The 18,062-nt window shown below is 61.6% G+C and overlaps 1 protein-coding gene across 2 annotated transcripts in view; it reads left to right on the forward strand.

The window, feature by feature from the left end:
* Nucleotides 1–18,062, forward strand: part of LOC117653548 (epidermal growth factor receptor) — a 134,021-nt gene that overhangs the window by 92,027 nt on the left and 23,932 nt on the right. The window contains exon 1 of one of the 2 annotated variants that reach the window (XM_034399311.1): nucleotides 3,667–4,171. The exons of the other annotated variant lie outside the window; for it this stretch is intronic. Within the exon in view, the coding sequence (XP_034255202.1) occupies nucleotides 4,054–4,171 (118 nt within the window). The 5' untranslated portion in view covers nucleotides 3,667–4,053. Of the gene's footprint in view, nucleotides 1–3,666; nucleotides 4,172–18,062 lie in introns of those variants that run through there. 2 annotated transcript variants of the gene reach the window in all.

Consider the following 18,062-nt stretch of genomic DNA (forward strand, 5'->3'; position numbering starts at 1 on the left):
TAACAGTGTGGCCGGCCGGCAGTCCAGGGACGATCGACGACTTGACTTCTGCGAAGCGCGGAGCGAACGTGGCGCGTCTCCGATGTCCCCCTCCCCTCCCCTCCCCGCCCCCCGTCCGCGCCGCGCCCTCTACAACGCCTACTCGCGCCAGGTGGCTGTACGCGCCCAGTGGACACGCCATATACCCTGCTGCTCCCGCATCGACACGGCCGGGCCGCGCCGGGCCAACCTAACGCCCGAGAAAGTTTCAGCCAAACAGACACCGGCTGCACGTGGCGGGTCGCTTTCGTCGCTCTGTCTCTCTCGCACTCGTGGGCGCCTCGTATAGGTGCGAGAGAGACAGAGCGATGAAAAAGTCCCGCGAAGGCGCGGCACTTTGCCCCTGGAAGTAGGCAACCTTTGCGTCGCCGCCAACCCTGCCATGGATCCGCCCTCGTCCGACACGTGCTGCGGCAGTGCTGCGGCGGTGCGACAACCACCTGTCCGCCCGGAAGTCCGCAAGTCCGGAGGGCAGGCAGTGCGGGGCAGTGCCACTTCCGCGTCCTGGTCCATCCGAGGGTCCGTCCGGCCGATCCGGAAGTCTTACGGTGGCGCGACAATCGCTGTGTTTTGGTGGCGGTTGCTCGGTGCTCGCGCAAGTTCACTCGACTGGCAAAGGAATGACGACAAACCCCGCCGTCGTCGTGGTTCATTCGCGATCCGGAGATATTTTATTTTTTTTCCCGATGCGGATCCGTCTTCTTTTGCTCTCCGTCTGGGGCGACGCGATTGTGTGTGTGTGTGTGTGTGTGTGTGTGTGTGTGTGTGTGTGTGTGTGTGTGTGGTGTGTGTGTGTGTTGTGTGTTTGTGTGGGGCTTGTGGGGGTAACTCCGGTAGCGATCATCGCCTTGTTTCCGGTGGACGGCGCAGACGGCGTGCGCTTTCCTCGTGTTTTGCAAAGCCTTATTCGTGTCCGCACATACAGTGTACACTAGCAGGAATTGGACCGTTTCGTTCCTTCTCCATCCCCGGGCAAATCCATCTTTTTTTTTCCGCAGAGTTTACATCCGATGGAAAACGCGCTTCGCGCTCGGACCTTGGGTCTGATTCAAGCTCAAGCTCCAGCAGGTAGACTCCATTCGGCAGAGTCTTACTCATTCGGTCGCCCCCTTGCAGCGCAGACTGACCTCTTGGAAAGGCCCTCTCGGACCGCGTCTCGGACGGCAGCTCCAGCGAATGGGGTATTCCCGGGCACCCCAGACACCAGGCCGCAGGCCGGTGCGCCCCCAGCCGTGGTGGTCAGTCACTCTCTCTCTCTCTCTCTCTCTCTCTCTCTCTCTCTCTCTCTCTCTCTCTCTCTCTCTCTCTCTCCCTCTCTCCCTCTCTCCCTCTCTCCCTCCCTCTCCCGGTGCGGTATTAGCGCCGAGATTACTGGCTGGACCATTGTCACCGGGGAGGAAGTCCCATTGATGCGTCCGGGGCACTTCCTCGGAACCAACCCGATAGCCCGTCGTTGTGGCCGCCTTCATCTCTCCTCCCCCTCCTCCTTCTTCTTCTTCCTCCTCTTCTTCTTCTTCTCGTTCGTCTCCTCTCCGCGATTCGCCGCACGTGCATTATTTATTTCGGTGATGCCATTCACCTGTCGGGCAGGGCACGCCCTGGGCACGCGGTACGCAGTGCGCAGTACGCAGCGCGCGGCCTGGTTTATATATTTTGTCTCACATCGAGAGGGGAGTACACTGTCCGAAAAGATCGCGCGGCCCTTTTCAAATAAAAATTATTAATATTCCACGGTAGTCCTTGGATTTTTTTAAAGGTTTTTTTTTTCAGGGTGGAGCGTGGTCTGAGAAGTCTCGCCTCTACCTCGGCCCGTTGTGAGAGGCTCCACTCGAGGAGAGGTGCTTTCATTTCGGTTGATCGGTTGTTGATCAGTGTTCGAGGGCCGATGTGAGGCGTGTGTGTGAGTGCGTGTTTGTGTGTGTGCCTGTGTGTGTGTGCGTGTGTGTGTGTGCCTGTGTGTGTGTGCCTCTGTGTGTGTGCCTGTTGTTCCGACCGCCGCCACCCTTCTGCTGGATTTCATTATTATTCTCCCTCTTGTTCTTGGCTGTCGGGATACCGTCGGCAGTGACACAGGCTGAGTGACATTGGTAGCAGTGCCCCGGCGCGGATGCTATCGAACCCGATCGTGCCGGCCCATAACCATTTTCCCTGCGCCCCACGCACGCCCCCTGGAAAGCCCCTGGAAAGCCCCTGGAAACGGGGCGGGCACCAAGGAGTGCATCGCAGGTTGCGTGGAATGGCGCCGTGCATCGCCTCTTCCAGCAAACACTCTGCTTTTCTCCTCCAGGCTCGTCGAGGACGGCCCCTTGCCCCCCGCTGCCTCGGCGCGGCGCGGGGCGGGGGGAGTGTCAGGGGGGACCTGGCTGGCTGGCTGCTCGGGCCGGCCGCATACCTGCACGGGCAGGCCGGCAGGCCGGCAGGCAGCCGGCCCGCTCCAGCCGGCTCCAGCGCAGCATTCCAGCCTCCGGCCGGCCGGGCCCGGCTCTATCTCTATGTTCATCTCAAACGTCGCCTCCCCTCTCCCTCCTCGCCCCGCCGGCCCTTGCGGGTCCTCCCCCCAGTCCTTCCAGCCAGGGCCTTCCAGGGCCTTCCTTCCAGCGCTTCCAGCACACATGCTCTTTGTTTCTCTCGCCTTGATTAATAACACAGTGAAGCTGCCGCGGCGGCGTGCTCTAGACGCTTTAGCCGTGCACCTTCGACGGGCCCCGCGCTGCAGTCTCCGGCTGCCTTCCTCGCACCTGTGCGGGACGCCCCACGAGAGCGAGAGAGACAGAGCGACGAAAACGAGTCTCGGAATGAGTGTGCTTGGCGGGGCCGGCCGGGCCGCGCGGTGAACAAGGAACAAGGTGTCGCACCCGCGCCTCGCACCGCCTCGCCGCGTCGCGGGGGAAGTCCCTCGCCCCGATTGGCCCAAACCAGCCCACTGCAAACGCAGGGCCAATTTCTCATCCAGCAGTACACAGGCTGCGGTTATGAAACCGGAATGCGTTGGCCAGGCAGGGCGCTGTGCCTCCCCTGGCGGGCTGCACCAGAGAGGACCGCGCCGAGGGCATGCCGATGGCGACGGCCGCTCGGACCTCGCGTCGCGTGTTTGGCCGCGAGCGCCCGGCGGGTAGGCAACGCGCACGCAGCGGCGCGGCGTGGCTGCCTACCCAGCGCGGCGTTCTCGGCCAGGGCCGCCCTGATAAGACGCGGTCCCCGGCCGGCCGGCCGCGGCGCGGGCGCGCGGACCGGCGTTGAGTACTACTTGTTGTCCGGTAACAACAACAAAATAAAAGGGTCCCGCAGGCGCCGCGCGGCAAGCAGCAACCTCAGCCGCCGCCGCAGCAGCCGGGCAGGCAGGCAGGCAGTGTCAGGTGTTGGTGTGTTGGTGGTGCGCAGCGAGCAGCACTGCGCCGCAGCGGGTCCCTCGCCCGGAGTCCGGAGTCCCGGAGCCGAGCCTGCTCTTCGCCAGCCGGGCGAGCCGAGCCGAGCAAGACGGCGAGCGCAGCCGCGCCACGCCGACGGGGGGCCGTCTTGAGCGGAGCCGAGCCGGAGCCGTGCCGGCGGGGGCCGCGGGAGGGGGGCCGCCGCGCCGCGCCGGGGCCGGCCGGGTCCGCCGCCGCTCCTCGGGTTAGTCGCTCTTGAGCTGTGCCGGCGAGGACACGACGTCGCCGCGTCGTCCGTCGTTCGCGCCTCGCTCGCTCGCTGCCGAGTGTCCGGGCCGCCGAGTGGAAACAACAAAACGGGATAAAAACGATTCGGAAACGTTGAACGTCGTTTCGCGCCTGCAAACCCTGTGGAATACGGATACCTACCTGCAACACCTGTGAACCAAAGTGCCAAAGTGTGGATTAACCGGCGCGTTCCCCTCTGCTTCCCCCTCCCCCAGTGCGAGAAACGCTTGCTATGGAATTGAGCAGGCCCCGTTAGTGTGAAGTGTCAGTGCTGATTGTGCTCCAGAGTGTGTGCGCGTGCACGTGTGGGTGTGCGATGCCAGTGCAGTGGTGTTAGTGTGATGCGAACGAGGGCGCCATGATGCAGCCCGGCCGGGGGCATTGCGTCCCCCTGCTGCTTGGAGTACTTCTTGTCCTCCTGCAGGGCGCGGCACACGCCGCCCTGCCGGACCGCTCCGAGTTCGTCAAGGGCAAAAGTAAGTATACGCACCCCTTGCCTGCATTCCTGTGGGCTGTGGGGCCTACCGGGCCTACCGGGTGGGGAGGAGGAGGGGGCAGCCGGCTAGGCTCGCTGGGCTGGCTAGGTGTGCAGCAGGCCGGCCGAGTGGGAGGCTGCAGCGCTGGAGCACTGTGGAGCTGGAGGCTCGGACCGCTCCTTCTCGGAACCCTTCGCTGGAGCCAGCCCCGCCAGCCCAGCCGGCCACGCCACACGCCATTCAGCCGGGCTTTTGATTACTGTCCGAGGCGGGCCGGCCGTGCACCAATGCACGTAACGCGAGTCCACCGAGTCCACGCATGCAGCCCGCTTCCTGCTCGTCGTGCACGTCGTCGTGCGAGTGAGGGTACCGCGGGGTGGCCCGGCAGCCCGACCCGGCGTGGGAGGGCCGGCGTGGCGTGGCGTGGCGTGGCCCGGCTTGTCGTGGGAATCCGTCATCTACCTGCCGTGCATTCGCAGCTGTCCGCCTGACCCAGCCCAGCCCAGCCGGCCTGACCGTGTCCCGGGACGGCCCGGCGTGGCGCGGCGCGGCAGCGCACTAGCGCCAGGACAGCTTTAGCCCGGCACCGTTACAGGGCTTAGTGAATCATCCGCGCCATTCGAAAACAGCCCTACCTGAAAACAATACGCGCATTGTCCCTTTCATGCCGGGGAGGCGGAGGAGCCAGGGAGGCGGCGGGGGCTCCAGATTGGGGGCACGCCACGCCACGGCACGCCGGTGACCCGTGAAGGTGTGCTGGCTGAGCCACAGGCTGTGCCGCCCTGCGGCGTTGCGCAGGTCACCCACATGGGCGCGTTGTTGCCGCGGCACTGCCGGTGCGTCTTCGACGAGGTCTCCGAGGAACCCCGACAGGCGGCAGGCACTTCTTGTCGGCCTTGCGGAGCCCGGCGGGCGGGGCGCGGGGCGACCGCAGGCAGGCTTATGCAAGGAACCCCGCCAGGTTCGCTCACAGCAACAGCAGCAGCGAGCCTGTGGCGCGCCAAAAAGCAAGGAGCAGCTTCTGTGCCGCCCTTCTGCTAGCTTTGCTTTGCGACACCAACTTCCTCGGCACCTGGACGGCACGGCGACGTCTGTCTCGCGCATAACGACAGCCTTCTTATCTGGGCCGTCGGTCCCGGGGCGTCGACCCTGACGAAAGTGGCCCGGTGAGCCTAACGTCGATTTGACAGTGGTCTTCTCACCGGGCGGGGCGGGCTGGGCCGGCCGGGCCGGCAGGACTGGCGCCGGCGTGATAACGCCTTTCGGGCTGTCGGTGCCGCTCCACCGGAAAGTGTTTATTCAAAGAGGCTGTTCCTCGGCTCATTTACTTTCCAAAACAAAACAGAAGAACGGAAAAACAAGTTTCTAAATTCAAGGATTTTTGTCGAAGGAGGCCGAGCTCTAGACAGTGGCGTGCGCAGAAATTTAGAAAGGGGGGGGTCAGGCCACGCTTTTTGCCTACTTACAGGGGGAAAGTGACGCAATTTGCCTACCTTCCAGGCGGCTGTCTAGTGGCCAAAGGGGGGGGGGTCATGACCCCCCCCCCTGCGCACGCCACTGGCTCTAGACGACAGTTCTACATGTTTACAACGCTCTGAAAGCGCGCGCCGAGAAGCTTCGCCGAAAGTAACGAACGCGAGGGATGTATAAGCCGGCGAGATTTCTGCAACACCCAGGTGCACCGCCTCACCGCCACCATGCCCTGCTGGGCCTGCTCCGTGGCGGCTGCGTTCGGGGCGCGCAGGGGACGGACAAAGCCCCGACCGGCCTCTCGGCGCTCTCGGAGGCGGCCAGGCCGCCAGGCCGCCAGCACAGGTGAGGTGAGGTTGGGAACTATTGTGCGCAGTGTATATAGGCTCGACCTGTGCTTTGGGGAGGAGCGGGGAGTCGGGCGGGGGCGGGGCTCGAGGAATGCCGTCAGAGCAACCCCTCCTGGAGGAGGGGAGGGAAGAAGGAAAAAATGTGGGCGAAAAACCGACATCAGACACGCCAACCACTTGTGGAACCGTCTTCCGCTCTTGTTACTGATTTCCTTTTTACACACACTCTCTCTCTCTATCCGTCGCCCACTCTCTCTCTCTCTCTCTCTCTCTCTCTCTCTCTCTCTCTCTCTCTCTCTCTCTCTCTCTATCTGTCACCCACTCTCTCTCTCTCTCTCTCTCTCGCTGCTGGTCGTGGAAAGGGCGCGCGGTACGTACCTCGTTAGGTCGAATTCAGGCGGCCCACGGCAACACGTGGCCGATATTCTCTTTTTCCTGGCTGTGCCACGGCCAGGCCACGGCCGATTCCAGCTGACTCGGCGACAGAAATTGACTCCGGCAGTGGAGAAGGCTCTGGAAACGAGTTGCACATGTGTGTGTGTGTGTGTGTGTGTGTGTGTGTGTGCGTGTTTGTGTGTGTGTGTGTGCTGGTGGGCGGGCATCGCGTCGCAGAGCCTAAGGGTCTCAGCGTGGGAGTAGCGACGGGCTCTGGTTTCGGCCGGCAACACAAACGCAGCGAAATTGTCGAGTCGCGACGGGGAAAAAGCAAGTCCGCCGTTGCCACACGGCCTCGCCGCATTTTCCACGCATTCGTTCGAACGTGTTACTTACAGTGTACGCACCCTCGCGGTCAGTTTGTAACAACATCCCTGCCGTGCAAGAGTGACTCCCCTAACGATGGGGCGTTCCAGGAATGTTTACTGCCCCCCTCCTTCACGTAGTACTTGAGGTACTGCAAACGGAAGTAGTCAAGATGTAATCATCATCATGTATTAGTAGTAGTGCAAGTCGACTTCAAGTCTTCCTCCCCTTCGACTTCTTAGCGAACTAGTTTGGACGTTTTACGCGTGTTATTGACTACGACTGGGCAAGGACGGACCGCCTCTCTCTCTCTCCCTCTCTCTCCCCTCTCTGGTTCACCTCGTGACTGCACCGGCGTCAATTTGGGTCCTCGGCCTCACGGCGGCGCTCCCGCTATTTTGTCATCACTGTGGCGGGAAAAATTGGAACGCTTTCGGAAACGACCGACCGTCCGTCCGATGGTCAGTCCCGCTGGTGGCCGAAGACCTTGACGGCCTTCTTGACGTGCTCCACGCTCTGCTCCGCTCCGCGCGCGGCAGATGGTCAAACGGCCACATCCAGGCCACGCTGCGCCACGACGGTCAAATGGCGCTCACCTGTGCTGCGCGCGGCGCAGTGTGTGTGTGTGTGTGTGCGTGTGTGCACCGTGAGTGACGGCTTCTCGGAATTTCTTTGAATGTTGTGGTTGGACAAGGCCAAAGGGAACCGAAGGGAGGGTGGCTTGGTTGGTTGGTTTGATGCGCCGTTGCACCTGTACTGAGGAGCTCCGGGGTCGGGTTGCAGCGCAGCGGGCAGGGCCGGAGAGACCTCCTTCTCCTTCTGCCTGAATTTCCGTCACGGAGTATTTCCCTGCCCGACCGTTCCAGCATTTCACTTTACCGCCAAGAAAGCACTGTCGTCCTCGGGCTCGCTTCGCAGTGCTCTGCAAGGCTTTGCAATCTCTGCCCACAGCTTGGCCGAGGCTCGGCCGCGCTCTGCCTCCCCTTCATTTGCATGATCTGAGAACAGTGCCTCCCCATGGCCGGGGCGCTACGTACGTCTGTCTCGCTCTCACGGGGCGTCCCGCAAGGGGCGCGAGAGAGACGCGGCGACGGGCCGCAGGGGTGATTCTCGAGATAGTGCTTTCAAGTCTAGGCCCCCTGGAGGGCTGCTGGCTTGCCTGGCTCCGCGCGGCCGCGTTGTGCCGGCGGGCCCTGCAGACCCTGTTGATGTAGGTCAGACGTTTGGGGAGCCCCGAAGGTGCCCGAAGGTGCCCGAAGGTGCCCGAAGGCCCCCGGAGGCCCCAGAACAAACGGCCGTCGTGGCCAGCCACTCCGCGGCGTCGAACATGGTTTCTGGGCGCGGTTCAAAACGCTCGCTGGCGGCCGCGGCGCGGAGCGTGGCGCTGCTTGTGCGTCACTTTCCAGGAAAGCCGCGTGACTCCGCGATTCCGCGGCCGTCGCCAATTCTCGGCGCCACCGTCGCGGCCACCGCGCCACCGCCTTCTCGCCGCCGACGACCGGCAGGTGTCGCTGACAGAGTCGTGGGCGGCGAGAAGGCGGTGGCGCCTAACAATTAAAAACGCCGGCCTATAGTCCGTGACAACGTTTCTGTGCAGAGACCTGGCTTGGGGCGTACAGTCACTACGCAAATGCATCTTGGTTCAGCGTGGAGGGTCCGTGCTGTGGGGAAGGAGGGTCGGCCTACCTGCCATCCCCAAAGGAGGCGGGGCGCCTAGTACCGATTTCGATTTTCGCTAGGGTTAATTTTTTAATGATTTGGAGGTCATATTCTTCATCCTCGTGCAAAGAGAAGAAAATAGATACCAATCACTTGTTTCTACGATGATTTTGAAGGACGTAGTTGCCCGTTAAAGAAGGTGTTCAAACGAAGCACATGCCGGCTAAAATTCGAACGGAGCGTCGTAGAAACATGATTCAAACATGCTCTTACTCTCCATTCTGTAAGGAATCCAAAAATGTTTTGCGTTTTACTCTCAAGTTGTTAGAAACTAATTTTCCTAGATTTATGCTAATTAGTCTCGGCTCGTCTTCCGAGAAGGTCCAGGACCAGACGGCGCGACCGTCACCAGGCGGCCCCGCCCCCACCCTGCGTGTCGCCGAGGCAAAAATGCTGTGGACTGTACCGACTGTACAAAAGTAGAGCAGACCATGTGTCCCTTCCCTTCCGGACACATGTGTATGCCCAAGGTGCCGATTTTTGACTGTAAGTGTACGGCCCGAGCCAGGTCTCTGCACAGAAACGTTGTCACGGACTATAGAACACAACGCCCCGGGCGGGACCGGCACCGCCGCCATATCCAGAATCCAGGCCCTTCGTATCGTCTGTCTGGAGGAGGCCAGGCGGCCTGCCCTGCCTGCCGACGTCTGGCCAGACATGTGGGCGGACAGAAAAAGAGGGGAAAATGGAAGGAAAGTGCAGGCGAAGCGGGCCGAAGCGGGCCAGGGGTGTGGGAACGCGACGCCCTGCCTGCGGGAGCGCTGCTGGAGCGGGGGCTGCTGCACCTTACATGCAGCTGGAGGGATGGAACCTAACCCTGTCCCAACCAGCGTCGAGTTGCGTGAGAGAGAGAGAGAGAGAGAGAGAGAGAGAGAGAGAGAGAGAGAGAGAGAGAGAGAGAGAGAGAGGCAGGAAGGTCCTCTCGGCCCGCTTCCTGTTCCGGCCTCGACCGGAAGGTAGGGATGGCGTTGAATCTCCTCTCAGGGGGAGGATGTGCCGAGAGCAGCCCTTCTCTTCTCTCGCCGCACGCGCGCGCTGATACAAACACCATCGACATGAAAAAAATTTAAAAAGTTTTTTTTTTGTAGTGTGGTAAGGCTTAGTTTGCAGTTATGGAAGGTGTCGTTGTTCCTTCCGAGTTCCTTCCTGGTCCACGCGGTGGGAGAGGAACTGAGGAACTCGAGGAGGTGCACAGGATGTTGGAGACGGAAGAGGCCGACGCGCTTCCCATGTAATGCCGTGTAATGCCCCCCTGATTAACGAGACTGTCTCTGAGGTCCTGGGAACGAGTGGAACGCGTGAACCGCCTTCTCCATGCGTAGCATGCGTAGCTAGACCTCTTCAGGTTTTAATTAAATTCTCACTGCTGATCTCTCTTTCTCTCTTTCTCTCTCTCTCTCTCACTATCTCCCATGCCCCTGAGGTTTTCTTTTCTTTCCCTTTTCGGTTTTGAGAGCTTTTGCCTCGTTTTGCCGGGTTCTGCCGCGCGCGAGGCACAACGGCAGCAGCGCCGCGTGGCCGCGTTCGCGAGACGTAAACAATCGTATTTGATTGCACTGTTGTGGTGGTGGCACCTTGCGAACCGAGCCCGGGCAGGCACTGCCAGGCAGGGCAACACACACACACACACACACACACACACACACAGTACAGAACGCCACACGTTAGTGTGTCAGGCGTGCCCTTCGGTCCGCGATAGTACTCGAAACAAAAGTACGTACGTACGAAAAAAAAGAGAAACGGTCGTCGAAACGAAAGGTGGTTGAACAAAGAACGGAGAAAACACGTGCATTACGCCCGGCCCCCCTGTGGTACGTAACGTAACGCTTGCCGTTTACGAGCGCGCCGTGCATTCCACACGGCAAACCGGACCCGCTGCTTGCCGCTGCATGGTCGCGGCCGCGCAACCTGAACCCCAGACAGAGGCGCCCTGCCCCGTCTTTTTGGCCGGGTACATATAGGCGAGGAGGTGGACGCCGCCGCGCGAACGCGTTATGTGTCGCGGCGCTACTCGGTCGCCGATAAGGAGTGTGTAATCTCTAGGCCGGCTGACATAAGCGCGAAAATCCATCCTCGCAGCTGGCGGACTACCGTCCTCCAATCGGAGCACCCACTGTACTGCGCACTGCACTGTGTGTGTGTGTGTGTGCGTGTGCAGAGTGCAGATTTTCCTCTGGGTGTCCATGTATATATCTGACGTGTGTGTGTGTGTGAGGGGGGGGGGCAGTGTTTCTGTTTCCTTGGCGAGGCCCGCTTGTGTGCGAGTGCCTCTTACTTTTTTGAAGTGGCGAGCGGCATGGCGGGGGAACTCGACGAAATTTTGAAGGTCGAGCGGTGTAGGCTGTCGACTCTGTCGAGATGGTTTGAAAGACGCTGCGAGTGCCCGTAGCGCTCCTCCTATTTACACGACGCTTATCTGTTATTCTTTATTGCCTTTATCAGCCCTTATCAGCTCGGAGGTAGGCTTCCCACAGCCCGTCAAGATCTATCCCATCTATCTATCAGCCGTTTCGCCACCAGACCCTTTTTTTCTCCTCTTGTGCTGCGATAAAAGTGTTGCGTCTGTTCCTGGTGACGTGGAGGAGTGCACTACCACGAGTAACATTTTCGGAGTAGAGGGTATGGTTGCTGGCTGGGGGCCGCGGGGCCGCCAGGGCCGCCTCGGCGCTGAAGGTCAGTACTCCCAGGCATGCGCGCATTCCGCGTTGCTGGAGTCCTGCTGGAGTCTGCCTGGAGAACAGCCCGGCGTGGTCTGTGGGGGCCTTCACAGTGCACTAGCCTACACCGTGAATACCGTCATCGAGCTAATCACGGAGAACTGCCAGCCCTGCCAGCGCGGCCCAAATCTAGAGCCCGCCCGGCCGCATTCCGCCGGTGCAAAGACCGCCCCGGTTTATCTCCTTTCATCCACGTTTTTACATTGTATGTGCGCCGCGTCCATTTTGTGCGATTTCCAGGAAAGGAGGATGGCCTGAATCCGGGATTAGTGATGTCGGGGCTCCTCGGGGCCACGTCACTGTAATCCCGCTCGGAATGATGCTGCAACACACAAAGCCCAGACCCTCCTCGAGTGTCCCGCTCCAAGTTCATTAATTCTCACGCCCCCCCCCCTGACGCCCCTGGCGGTCGAATCCGACACTACTTTCCACCGCCGGGGGCCCCGATTTCACCAATCAGTCCCTGGTGGCGGGTAGTGACTCCCTCCCCTCCCTCCAGGCTCGGCAAACGGGCTGGCAAACGCGCCGCCGAAAGGGAGCACATGTGGCTGCGTCTCTCTCGCACCCCTACGGGCCGCCCCGTGAGAGCGAGAGAGAGCGACGAACCCGTCTGACGAAGGGCTAGTGCCCACTAGAAGGGCGCGTCGTTCCCAGGGCCTATCAGGGTGTCCGCCATGGTGTCCGCCGGTGCCTCCGTGACCTGCAAAGCGCTCCAAGGCGCTGCCGAGCCCTGCGCCCTGCGCGCCCTGCTCTCCTTCCGGACCGAGGGACTGCAAGGGACCTGACTCAGGCGGGCTCCCGTTGTTGGTACCCGTGCGCGCGGCAGCGCGGCTCTGGTTTGGTACCTTCGGGCCGCCGGGCAGACGCGGCTGGCAGGCAAGGTAGCCGCGGGCAGACGGGGCAGGCAGGCAGGCAGGCAGGCAGGCAGGCAGGCAGCCAGACGCAGCCGGGCGGCGTGGCTGGCGTGGCTGGCTTGGCGCATAGCAGCTCGTCCGTCTCAAGTCGTCCTCCTCCTCCTCCTTCTCCCGGCGCGGTGTTGCCGGATGGTGCGCGGCCCCCTGCTCACCTGTCCCCGCCGCCGCCCCGCCGCTCCTCGCCGGGCGGCTGGAGTCCTGGCTGGAGTCCCGGCTGGAGTCCTGCCTGGAGCTGGAGGTGCGTGGAGACCAGCGAGACGGGCGCCTGCCTGAGCGAGGCCCAGCAAGGCTCCACCAGGACCGCACTGTGGGAGAGGTTCGCCCGGGCGCAGCGGTCCAGCAGGGCCTAGAGAGCGTTCCAGCCATGGCTCCAGCGGCCGCTCCAGCGCCCTCCAGTCGGCGAGGCTCCTCGGGCCGCCAGCCTGCCTGGCAGTGCCTGCTCGCCACCGCGCCCTCCAGGTGTGGACAAGTAGTCCCTGGTCCTGCCCGGAGCACCTCCTTATTGAGAACAATGCCCCCCGACGCGTCGCTCGCGCTTCGATACTACTTCGATACCGGGGCGAGATATCGGACGCCAGATCGAACGCACGCATCGACGGGTCGCATGCCAAACGAGCTGAAATTATAGACGTGTTATTGTTTCATGGCCTCCGCGCTCCGCAGCGCTCCGCGTTGAGCTGCGCGCGTGCGGCTCTTATCAGCCCACCTGTCGTAAAGCGCCTGCAGCCGCCGCGCCGGTCGCGCCGTCTCCGTCGCACACGCTGGGCGCCCAGCAGGGCCCGCAGGGGTGCGAGAGAGGCAGGGCGACGCCACGAGTCTTCGGAATCGCCGTGCTCGTGTTCGCGCCCGCCAGTTCGCGTGGTTTGCACCGCGGTCGCCCTCCTTGTTGTGGCCCTGCTTGTCGTCGCCCTGCTTGTCGCCCTGCTTGCCGCCCTGCTTGTCGCCCTGCTTGTCGCCCTGCTTGTCGCCCTGCTTGTCGCCCTGCTTGTCGCCCTGCTTGTCGCCCTGCTTGTCGCCCTGCTTGTCACCCTGCTTGTCGCCCAGCTTGTCGCCCTGCTTGTTGTCACCCTGCTTCTTGCCCTGCTTGTCGTCGCCCTGCTTGTCGTCGCCCCGCATGTCGCCCTGCTTGTCGTCACACTGGTAAAACAAAGGCATAAAAACTACGCCCTTAAGGGCATAAATACTCTTTTACGCCCTTGCAAGGGCATTAATCGTTTATGCCCTTGGGAAGGGCGTAAATGGTATAGGAATTTCAAGCAAAATTTCAATGCCCTTCCCAAAGGCATTAACGATTTATGCCCTTTAAGGGCGTAAATCGTTTACGCCCTTTAAGGGCATAATTTTAATGCCTTTCTTTCACCAGTGCACCCTGCTTGTCGTCACCCTGCTTGTCGTCGCCCTGCTTGTCGTCGCCCCGCTTGTCGCCCTGCTTGTCGCCCTGCTTGTCGCCCTGCTTGTCGTGGACCTGCTTGTCGCCCCCTGGCCGGGCCAAGCTCTGCCTGTGCTGGAGCACTGGAGTCTCGCAGACGAGGCCGGAGACTCCATCCATCTCGCGGGTCGGCCGTCAATCGCCGCGGGTAGTGCTGCATCACGGAGCACCTCATTAATGCAGCATGAGACTACACTGCCAAAAAAACCTGAAAACATGACCGATGGAACATTTCTTGTGTTCACGGCGAGACAACCTGGTGGAGGAAAAACAGTCACAGCCAAAGAGTTTTGTCTCCGTCCATACTGTACTCTCTACTAAGTGTCAAAGCATAATTGGTCCTTTTGACTTTTTGGGGCATTTTCATTACGAATCAACGCTGTAATCATGCTTGCGTCATTTCTTTCGTACTATGAGAAAGTTCCTCGTAGTGTACCCGTTTCACTCTTGGCAGTGTACGTACTGCTGGTACACTGTTCCGTTCACTTTCACAAAATGGCGCTCCGCAAGCTCCGCATGCGAATGACAACACAACCCGCTCCGCGACTGGAACGGACCGGACAGCCGTCAGCTGATCTGGGGCTGCAGGCTGCAGTGCGCCGCGGAGCCGCGGAGCCGAGCCGCGGACCAAGAGGGGATCGACCAGCCATGCCGGCCTGGCCGCAGCCTCGCGGCGTCCAAGATGGCGGCCTCCTCGACGGCGCCGCGGACTGCGGGCAGTCTGTCTCAGGTCGGAACGAGCTTGGCGAGGTTCACTTGCCTCCTCAGCAACTGCAGCAACACCTCTGAAATGAAAAGGGACAGACCCTTCGCAGCGGGGGTTCGGCACAGGCCACTGCCACCCTCAATAGCAGGTAGCCGCACTACCGCTGCAACGACGCGACCGTCTCCAGGCTCGTTCCGACCTGAGACAGACTGTACACCGCGAGCACGCCGAGCACGGCGAGGAGGGAATGCAGGCGTCACTTTGCAGCGCCGCTTAATTGTACAGTGTTGTTGTTGTTGTTGTTGTTGTTGGTTTGCTCAAAAAGCGGTTCGCTACTCACGCCGGTTGAAGGTCAGTTCGTGAGCAGCACAATAAAGAGATGAGGCGCAACGCGCAGATAGGGCGCTGGCAAATATTGTTCGCTCGCCGTGGCGCTGCGGCGGCGTTCAAACTCGGCCTCGGCCGCCGTGTCTGCCTGCGCCGCGGTGTGCACGACGGCGGCGTGCAGGGCGGCGGTGGCGAGGCCGTGAGCCGTGGGCACTGTGAGGAAGCGCCCCGAGCGTCTTCTGCTGTCCGGGGCCTGGTGTCCGTTCCTCTCCCGGTGTGACGCAAATTTCGTCTTTTGGGCGCGTTACTGCTGGATCGCCGGAGCGCTGTGAGGACTTGTCCTTCGAAAGGTAGCAGGCAAGAAGTCGCGCACTCTGCCCCCTGTAGTAGGCCTCTTGTCGCCCCTCCTGAACCTCTCTGGATCCGCCACTGTTTGAGTCGAGTCTCGCGCACCTGTCTGTTTGGGGACTTTGCCGTCCGGTTTCCTCGCGCTGGCCGCACTTCCATCGACCTCCCTGCGGCCTCCAGCGTACCCTCCAGGGGCGTCGTCGCCGCGCTGGACCGCACGACACTGGGCACGACGACGACGACGCGGAGTGGCGAGAAGACCGCTCCTAATTGCGAGTCCAGCCGCCCCGCCCCGCCCCGCCAATGTCTCAATACAACAAAGAGCTATAAATTGGCCTTATCTGCCTATCTGCGGGGCGCTGCCGCACTGCCCCGCCAGGTCGTCGTGCCGAACCGAAACTGCCATGTCGGCCAGGCGGCCACTGGCTGTGCCCAGTCCGGGTTGACGCTCTCGGGGACGAGGACCACGGGGGCGGTCAGGAGCACGTCGCTCAGTGAGCCAGAAGACAGGTGGAGGCGGCCAAAATTCTGGACACGTTTTGAGCTCCAGAGTCGCGAAATGTGACTCGTACCGAACGTGTGACCCCACCAGTGGATTGCTCTCCGAACGAGGAATCCATTGGTGGGGTCACACGTTCGGTTCGAGTACCGGATTACAGAGTCTGTAATCCGGTGTTCGAGTCCTGTTTAGCGACTCTGGAGCTCAAAACGCGTCTGGAGTTTTGGCCGCCTCCACCGGTCTTCTGGCCCACTGTGCCCCGGGGCTCGGCGTCGACGGCCTGCGCACAAAAAGGCCGCGGCGTCGTGCCGCCAAGTCAGCGTCTTGTCTTCCGCGCCGCGCGAAGCTCGCGAAGCTCCGCCTCGCCTCCAACGCCTCGCCCGGCCGTGGCAGCCAGCTCGAGGCTCGAGGTTGCGGCGGGGTTAGAAGTCGGTGCAGGCGGTGCAGGTGTGCGAGTGAGAGGGCGCCATTCCATTGCACCTTCCTTTTTATTTGGCCACATTGTTCCCCGGCACCGAGCGCGCTTTGTTTCCTGATATACAGCCAAAAGGGGTTAAAAAGAGTTAAACGTATGTGAGCGGGCTGGCCGTCTATGGCGTATGCAGGCGATTGGCTCCGCCTCCCCTCCCTCCCCCCTCCCCCCCCTCCCCCCCCCCCCCCTGTTCGACTCGTGAGATGAGCCTCCCGATAGCAGGGAGGCGAGCGCGGCGGTAGCAAACGACGGGGCTGGCCAACCCAAGCCAACCCGGGCCGCGCTGCGCCAAACAGGATGCGCAGATATGGGGACCCGGGCTGTGTCCAGGCCACTGCGGTACGGAGCGCAGTGTACGAGCACTGCCAATAATTAGGACCAACCCAGGTTATTTCGGTTTGAGTGTGAATCAATGGTTTCCTGGTCGAATCGATCCGAAACTGCTCCAATTTTGATTTCTTTAATTTTTCGCGACAAAATGACCTGGGGCTTATAACGACTGAAAATTCGACATGGAACCTGGTTGACTCGTAGTCTTCGAGTCGGATTCGGGCCAGTTCGATTCGATTGCGAAACGTGGGCACGTCTCTAGGTTGGGGTCGTTTGGGTGACCTCGCCGAGCGTGCACTGTATACTGCGTGGCCCCACCCGGCCCACGCACCTCGCACACGCTGCCGCTGCTTTCCGTCCTTGTCACTCCTCGCGGACTTGCCGATGAGTGCGAGAGAGAGAAGGGGTTACGCGTGTGGGGACCGCGCCTCGGACCGCGCACCACACCGGGGCCGCTCCGCGCCGCGGGCAGCGCGCTTTGGCCGATCGGTCTGCCGTCTGCCTGCCGGTCTGCCACGCCGCAGAGAGAGAGAGAGAGAGAGAGAGAGAGAGAGAGAGAGAGAAGAGAGAGAGAGAGAGAGACAGAGCGGCGAAACCGCCTCTTTGATTCCGTCCGCTGGCGCGCTGGCTGTCTGTGCTGCTTAGGCGGGACTCACTCGCTTGGCCTAGCTTCACCGTGGCTTATGTGCCACGGCCTCACGGCTTTGCAGCCGCTCAGCCCGCCGCTTAGCAGTACATAGTGCGCCGCCGCGCCGCCCCAGCGTGGCGACGGTTTGAATTTCTAATTTGCCTCTCGACAATGCTTGAATTAATTTACTGCATGCTCGTGCTCGGAAGTCACCGCTTAGATTGATTTCCCAGCTTGGCGACGCTTGGAAATCGCCTTAAAGTTAATTCACACTGCTTGGCAATGCCGCTTTGTGTACAGTACCCAATCGCTGCCAGACTTTTGATCCAAGGCGTACCGTTTCGCTCGGGACTTGGAATGACGTCACGCCAAACCGCAGTGGTTGGTCCCGTGGCCGTGGCGCGGCCGCCTCGTGCTTTTGCCGCGTTTCCGAGCCACGCCGCTATTAAATATTAGACACGACGGGGGCGTCGCTCGGCGTGGAGGGGGGGGGGGGGCAGCCGGGCCCCGCACCGCCGATTGCTGTCCCTGATTTTCCAACAGCACGGCAACGCGATGCGACGCGATGCCTCGGCGTAACTTACAGTATGCTGATTCAGTAGTGGCGGGGTGGCTCAGCCCCCTCAGCCCGTTGCCATGCCGCTCGCCGCCCCACCCACTCTCTTTCTTTTTCGCTAACGAGGACCTTTCGGTGCGCGCTTTGGTTCTTTGCGCGGCGCGCGGTTCGTTTGGTTTATCGGGTATTTTGAGTTTGACGCCGCCGAGTCCGGCGGCGCGACCTTTTGGCGCCAAGCAACCCGCCCGCGCTGCAGACCCATTCCCAGAGTCGGCTTGCTGTCTCCCTCGCACCTGCACGCGACGCCCCGCGGCCCCGTGGGTGCGACGGAGACGGAGCGACGAAGACGACTCTCGGGATCAGTGTGCAGTCTGGCGGGCTCGGCTCGGCTCGTACCGCTGATGAGAGATTTCGCGCCGGGCCGTGAGAACCGGCAGACTGATTCCGAGCGTCGTTTTCGTCGCTCCGTCTCTCTTGCACTCATGGGGCGTCCCATTCAGGAGCGAGAGAGTGAGCGACGAAAGCGACTCTCGGAATGAGTGTGCTGGGTGCAGGGAGGGCCGACGGTGACACCGCAGTGAAGGAGACTCGCACGCGGGAGCAAGACAGCGCGCACTCGCTACCCTCCTTCCCCCTCTCTCTCTCTCTCTCTCTCTCTCTCTCTCTCTCTCTCTCTCTCTCTCTC

This window comes from Thrips palmi, unplaced genomic scaffold (genome assembly GCF_012932325.1).
Source record: "Thrips palmi isolate BJ-2018 unplaced genomic scaffold, TpBJ-2018v1 HiC_scaffold_8, whole genome shotgun sequence".
Taxonomy (NCBI): domain Eukaryota; kingdom Metazoa; phylum Arthropoda; class Insecta; order Thysanoptera; family Thripidae; genus Thrips; species Thrips palmi.